This window comes from Montipora capricornis, chromosome 2 (assembly GCF_036669925.1).
Source record: "Montipora capricornis isolate CH-2021 chromosome 2, ASM3666992v2, whole genome shotgun sequence".
NCBI lineage: Eukaryota > Metazoa > Cnidaria > Anthozoa > Scleractinia > Acroporidae > Montipora > Montipora capricornis.
In genome coordinates, this window is record NC_090884.1 from 5,733,518 (window position 1) to 5,741,017 (window position 7,500).

Here is a 7,500-nt window from a genome sequence, read left to right on the forward strand (position 1 = left end):
TCTTGAGTACCATTCACGCTTGCGGTTCCATACAGTTTATTCATCTTTCTGCTTTAAGCCCATCTATTCGTGTGATGCCCAACGACCAGATACAGAGCGAAGGTTCGTCCGTTTCGGCTGAAGTATTCCAAACGTCTTCGGGTGACAGTGGAGGCAACTCAGCAGCCGTTGATCAAGTCTTTTCCATGTTCAAAGATTTTCTTGAGAAAAAATTAGAAGACAAAGGAAAGCAAATCGAGCATAGAAGTAAGTTAGATAAAGACGTTGTGCAGCTAAAGTTCAAAGGAAACCAGAAACAATTTGAGCTTAATGCCGAGCTGGATACCATTTTGGAAAGTATTGAAACCGAGAGCGAAAGCATCGAGCCAAAGTTGTCGCAAATCAAGAAGCTTTCCCAAGAAGGCAGGCAACGTATTCGAAAGCGGCAGAAGCTGATAAAAATCGCTGATAAAAGCATGGACGGCTGGCAGGTCGTAGCCGAGTACGAGTCAGACGAACTTGCATCCGGCTCCGAAGATGAAAAACGTCTTAAGAAGGCAAGGGAAGCTGCGAGTCGCAAGAGACGCCAAAAAGAACAACTCTCCAGTGATCGTGGAAAGAAACCAAGAATTGCTTTGGGCACTGATAATCAACTTTTTCGTGGTATAAGATAAAGAGTCTCCTCTATACTTTGTATGTTCATGGGTGTTTTGGATACGCTTGCGCATCCTACCATATTTCTCGTGGTATTTGTTTGTATTACGGGAATTTAAGGGTAAAATGTTTTACGTTCGTTTGAGCGAAGCGAATTAGAACGTAAATATATTTTCCGCTGGTATTCCAAGTAATTAGTTGCGGTGTTTTCATTTCACACCTGCCGCACCCACTATTGTGCATTCTGTTTTTCATGTATGTTAGGATTGGCCAGTTATTAGTATTTATACCCTCCGCTGTCTCTTGAGTACCATTCACGCTTGCGGTTCCATACAGTTTATTCATCTTTCTGCTTTAAGCCTTCCCCCCCCCCCCCCCCCACCTCCCGTTTACTACAGGTTTCGTCATTGCCTTTATCTTTCAGGCCGTAGAGACGCTTTTGGCGACTTCTTCCGCTGTTTCAAATGCGGCAAATTTGGACACTGGGCTAAGGACTGCCAATCCTTGTTCTGGCCGGGAAGTTACCAGCCCCTTAGCTACAATTCTTTCCCTGGAATCTCCTACAACAAGCCAACCTCAGGCCAATCAGCTCAACAAAGCACTGATGATGCCTTGGCGCAGGTACATCAGTTTACACAGGATTACGAACTTGAAAGCTGACATTCATTACGTGTTAAGGGTAATCTGAAGAATAATTTAGTTTTCTGCAGATCTATAGGTGCTCCGGATTTCATTTTGTCTATTATTGAAAATGGCTACAGACAGCCATTCGTTAGTTTTCCGTTGGCCGTAAAACTGAAAAATAATAAGTCGGCTTGTATCTATGCTGTTTTTGTGGATCAAGCTGTTCTTGAGCTCCTTAATTCAGACCGGGTGCGTTTGGTTAATGAGCAGCCTTTTGTTGTAAATCCTTTGTCAGTTTCTGAACAACCATGCGGTAAGAAGAGCTTATTCTCGATTTGCGTCATGTCAACAAGTCATTAATTAAGCAAAGTGTTAAGTAAGAGGACTGGAAAATTGCTATATCTTATTTTGTGAAGGATAGGTTCATGTTTTCCTTCGATTTAAAAAGTGGTTACCATCATGTAGACATTGCACAAGAGCACCAAACTTTTCTGGGGTTTTCATGGCGTGCGCCCGATTCCATTAAGGAAATATTTTGTTTTTTCTGTGGTCCCGTTCGGTCTGTCCTCTGCCCCTTGGGTTTTTACTAAGGTTTTGAAGCCTTAAAAAAAAAAAAAAAAGTTATTGGAGAGTACAGGGTCTTTGTAAAGCCATCTTCTTGGATGATGGTTGGGCGATTGTTCAGGATAGAGAAAGTTGTCTCATTAAGGCCCGGGCTGTAAGGGCGGATTTGTGCAACGCAGGTTTGTTGTCAATGAAGATAAATCGGTATGTGAACCCTCCCAAGTATTGGACTGGCTGGGTATTACCTGTAATGATGCATTAGGTACTTTTAAATTGTGTAAAGGAGAATTGTTAAGATCATTTACTCAATTGATCATATTATTTAAGCCGATTTCAAAGTTACCGCGAGAGAGTTGTCTTCCTTCACAGGTCAAGTTATCTCTACCTGGCCTGTAGTTCGTAACATTGGCAGGATAATGACCAGACATTGTGTCTTGTCCACCGCGTGCAGGGATAATTGGGATTCTATATCCCTTCTTGACGATTACTGCAAGGAAGAACTGTATTTTTGGAAGGAAAGTATGGTTAATATCAACACTAGGTATTGCTTTGTAAGTAAGGTACCAAGTTATTTTGTGTATTCTGACGCCAGTTCCACCGGAGGTGGAGCAATTACTGATTTTAACAATGATTTTGTGTGCCACAAAACGTGGTCGGAGAACGAGAGAGGTCAAAGTTCAATGTGGAGAGAACTGTCTGTTATTGAGTTTCTTTGCAATCATTTGCCTCAGTGTTGGATCACATGTTAAGTGGTTTACGGATAGCCAAGTAGCTGCTCAGATTGTTGAAGTGGGTGGCGGGAAAGTAGGTTTGCACAAATGGCCAGAGCGATTTTTGATATTTGTATCCGATCGGGAATTCATTTAGATGTACAGTGGATCCCTCGCACTTCGAATCAACAAGCTGTTTATATAAGTCGTTTAATTGATACTGATGATTGGCAAATTACTGAAGAATTTTTTCTTTTTCTCGATGGCTTGTGGGGTCCGCATAGTGTAGATTGCTTTGCAAATTATTATAACCGCAAGATCCCCAGGTATTTCTCGAGGTTTTGGAATCCCAATTCCTCGGGTGTTGATTTTTCTTTCAGTCTCTTCGAGGGGAAAATTGCTTAGTAGTCCATCCAGTTGGTATCATCCCACGCGTATTACATTATCTTAAATCTCAGAAGGCCGTCAGACTAAAATTTACTGATTAATTTATTGGACGGTGTGTCTACTAGCCTATGTTTTTTCAGTTGTTGGCGCTGGCCAAGGCAGTATGCCGTTTATTTGTAAGGCACTGGCCTAATGTTTGGTCTGTCATTTCATATGGTGCTGTCCTAATAGGAGTATAGTTGATTTATGTGGCACTGGCCTAATCAATGGTTGTTGATCTACGCGGCACTGGCCCATACGATCATTTAACGTCTTACGTGGCACTGGCCTCATCAATGGTTGTTGATCTACGCGGCACTGGCCCATACGATCATTTAACGTCTTACGTGGCACTGGCCTCATCAATGACTGATTTTTGTACGGTTATTAAAGGATGTTCTGTCTTTCTTTTGTTCTTCTAGTATGTATGTTTTGTTCTTGTCTTTACAGATTATGCTATCAAGTGATTCTTGGAAAGGCTTTCAACAGTTTTCTTCAATCAACGTTTATGAAGTGCTAAATGTTATGTTGAAGTCCAGGTCGGATTCGACCACTAAAGCTTACGTTCGTGTTATCAGAAAGTTCTTGGACTGGTCTAAAAGTAGACAGTTCAACATGCAGTTACCTTTTCCTCTTAGTGTTGTTTCTCTATATTTGTTTGAAGTTCAGCAGTCTTCCGCTTCTAGCTCCTCAGTAATTTTAGCCCATGCGGCCCTTAAATGGTTACATTCTTTTGTCCCTAGTTTGGATCGTATCCTTTAGATAGCGAATTTTGCAGAAATGTCGTCGAATCCGCTAAACGCCAGAAGTCATAGCCAGTTATGAAAAAGAAGCCTATTTCCACAGAAATTATAAGGCGTATTTTAGATATTCATAACAGGAAAGATGCTAATTTAAAGAATCTCCGTATTGCTGCGTTGTGCTCTTTAGCCTTCGCAGGGTTTTTTCGTTATGACGAATTATGCAATATATATCGTTCCGGAGCTCATCGAATTTCACAGCGATTATATAAGAATTTTTGTGCCTCGTAGTAAGACAGATGTTTATAGGGAAGGAAATTTCGTCTATATTAGTGCATCTGGATCTAAGTACTGTCCTGTTGGTGTTTTACAACGTTATTTAGATTTATCTGGTATTGACTTAGACAGTCCTCCCCTTTATTTAGACCAATTGTTTTTCACCGTAGTACTTCTAGCTATACCCTGAGGAGCGGAAAGATTTCTTATACTACCTTTAGAGATATCTTAAGGGATACCTTAGGGCAGCTGGGCTATACAACCCTAATGTTTCTGGTCTTCATAGTTAAAGATCCGGTGGCATTACAGCTGCCGTACGCGATAGTAGGACTTCGATTCCAGAAAGACTACTTCAACTTCCGGGTAGGTGGAAATCTGATTCTGCCAAGGATATGTATGTTGAAGAAAGCCTTGAAAACAGGTTGCAGGTTGCATGTAATTAAGTATTTAGGTTTGTAACGTATTATGGAGCGTAGATTAGTTTCTGCATACAGTAGTATCTAAAGAGTTGTAAAAAAAAAAAAAAAAAGTGCAGTAACAATTTCTTTTTGTAATTTCTATCTTATAATAAACTGTTTTGGATACGCTTGCGCATCCTACCATATTTCTCGTGGTATTTGTTTGTATTACGGGAATTTAAGGGTAAAATGTTTTACGTTCGTTTGAGCGAAGCGAATTAGAACGTAAATATACTTACTCTCCAGTTCCAAGAAAATCATATGATGAGCTCTCTTCTCCAATATCTTTGAAAACAGTTGGTCTTTTGCTCTCGAGAATCGGCTTGAACTCCACATCCACTCTATCTGGCAACCTGTCTCCACCAGAGTAAATCACTCTGTGGAGAAAATTAGTATTAGTATATTGATGTAAAAGGAATTTTACCTCATGAATTTCGTGCCACTGTTATGCCTTTGTTTGCTCGAATTGCGGAGAAAAATGCAGCGATAGAACTAAATGTGACTGGAAATCAATGGAAACTTAGGAGATTAGGGAGCCCAAGCTACGACAACGGCGACAGCAACGAGAATGTCATCTCAAAATATAAATTCGAGTTATTTTAATCGCTTCGTGGCTATTTCAACCTTTTTAACATGACAAGGGCATGGTAGTTCCTCCACTTAATTTAGGGTACAAAATGAGAATTTATCCTCAAGTGTTGACGTTCTTCATGAAACCTCAAATTTGGCTATTTCACGTTGTTATTTAGCTGACCATGGCAAAGAAATGGACAAAAGTGAAAAACGCACGTGCAGAGCGTGCAAAGCTATTGTTTTTGCCCACTAAAGGCCATGTTACACGAGGCAACTTTTCTTGCAACTCGCAACGCAACGATGACGAATAAAAAACCTTTCAAGTTGCAGCGGGTATGTTACACGTTGGCAACTTCTTTCGCAACTTTCAACGCGTACAATAACAAACAAGATGGCGGACGCGCTTAGTCGCCAAAGAAAACTCTAAATTTGTCTATGTGCTACACAATTTGGGTATTTAATCAGTGGTTTGATAATTTGTATTCGTTTTTGCATCCAGCCAAGCATGGTTTTCTTTTTATTTTGAAAAATGTTCTTTTTAAAGAGATAAACGATACTGAAATACCCATAACATGTTCAAAAAAGATGATTTGAAAAAATCAATGCTTAGCTATATTCTCTATTTGGGGGAGAAATATGCCATATATTAAAAAAAATTCAATTTAAAGACCGCCGGAAATGTAGCTTTTTCTCAAACCGGAAGTCAGTAAGTTTACGCATGCGCAGTTGATCTGAGAACGAGCGCGAGGAAGGGCGAGGAAAACTTTCGATGCAAACAACAGTTCGTGTGGTGATTTTTGGTCGTGAGTGGGTTTTCTGGTCAGCTAACAATGTGATGACGTCAGTCACCGGAAGTAATATTTCACTTCCTTAGCAACGCGCGAAAAATCCTTCTGTGGGCCCTTAATGAACAAAACAAAGGCTCTGCACGTGCGTTTTGAATTCTTGGTGCATTGCTTTGCCCTCCTCGTCCTGACAACGACGCGAATTGACTAATTGAGTAGAGGACGTGAGAACCAGACGAAATATTTTTAATTTCCTTCCCAAACAACCACGCCGTTCTCACCAATTTTATTCTCGCAATGTTGATAAACATTTTCTATTCTGAACGACTTATCGCGAAATTATTACAACAGGTAAAGGTAAAGTCCGCTACGAGCCTAGAAGACTCACCAGGCCGGCACTTTGGTTTCTGCAGCATTAAGCGACTAGGAGTATTTCTACTTCCCCTGGATGGGATGCTAGTCCCAGCATTTTCGCTGGTACCCATTTATACACGTCGTCGTCGTCGGTCCCTAAGATCTCTATGATTGACGACCCCGACGGAGAAGTTAATAAATGACATCGACATTTGTTACGCTACTCGTCAGTTGTGACAACTGCGAAAGAAAAATACCGTAAAATTCCGGTTATAAGTCCCCCACCCTCCCCCCCAATCCGGTTATAATTATAAGCCCATCTACCTGGAAACAAAAAAAAATCATCCGGTTATAAGCCCCCCCTTCCCGGATATTAGCCCCCCTCTAGTTTTCCTTGTTTTCTTGACATTCATTTCTCTTGCAGAACCCTGTACTACTCCAAACACAAAATTAGGAAGGATTGTAGAACAATAACTGAAAGAATTAAGTGCAGGAAGCCTCGTTGCCGTGAACTACACATTAATTTTTTTAACAATGACAGCGAATATGAACTGTGAGCTTCCGGTTTGTTGCGTTCAGGTTACGTTCACGTTGCGTAGTTTTGATTCTGCTCCTAAAATTAAAATGCATTCGATTTATAATGAGGCTTGAAAGTTTAATTAATGAAAATAGGTAAATTAAAAACGTATTTCTATGAACACTGCTGTGGCTCATTTCGAAAGGTTTTTTATTATTCCGCCCCTGCGTTTATAAGCCTACCGAAAATCCCTTAAGAAGTGGTATGAACCCACGGCTTATAACCGGAATTTTATGGTAAACCGCGAGGATGCATAAAATGATGGGTTGAAAAAAAACTCACCTTACTCTCGTTTCCGCTTTGTTGATATCTACATCGGGCAATTTCATGGGAAACTGTATCAGGGCAAATAAAGGGAGACATCAGAATTGATGATCTCTTTTAGAAGGTCTAAGCCGAGTGTTTTTTTTCCAAAAACAAGTGAACAGCAGACCAAAAAATTGGTCCTTAACTCAAGTCTGCTCTATAGTAAAGTCTCTGTTACGAGCCTAGGAAGGCCCACCAGGACGGCGCTTATCTCCGGTTTCCGTAGCATGAAGCGACTAGGAGTATTTCTACTCCCCCCTAGATGGAATACTAGTCCCATCGCAGGGTTACCCCCAACATTTTCGCCGGTAATCATTTATACACCTGGGTGGAGAGAGGCACCGTGAGAGTAAAGTGCCGGCCAGGACCCGAACCCGGACCACTCGATCCGGAGTCGAGGACTCTAACCATTAGGCCACCACGCCTCCCTCTTCTCTATAGTGGTCGACCATTTTAAAGGCAACAAGATTTGGT

At 41.1% G+C, this 7,500-nt stretch overlaps 1 protein-coding gene across 2 annotated transcripts in view; it reads right to left on the reverse strand.

Annotated features, from left to right (window-relative positions):
- Window positions 1-7,500, reverse strand: part of LOC138038613 (solute carrier family 15 member 2-like) — a 27,551-nt gene that overhangs the window by 4,507 nt on the left and 15,544 nt on the right. For both annotated transcript variants that reach the window (XM_068884594.1, XM_068884595.1), the window contains 2 exons: window positions 7,003-7,055; window positions 4,671-4,808 (listed from right to left, as the gene is read on the reverse strand). In XM_068884594.1, the coding sequence (XP_068740695.1) occupies window positions 4,671-4,808; window positions 7,003-7,055 (191 nt within the window). The remainder of the gene's footprint in view (window positions 1-4,670; window positions 4,809-7,002; window positions 7,056-7,500) is intronic.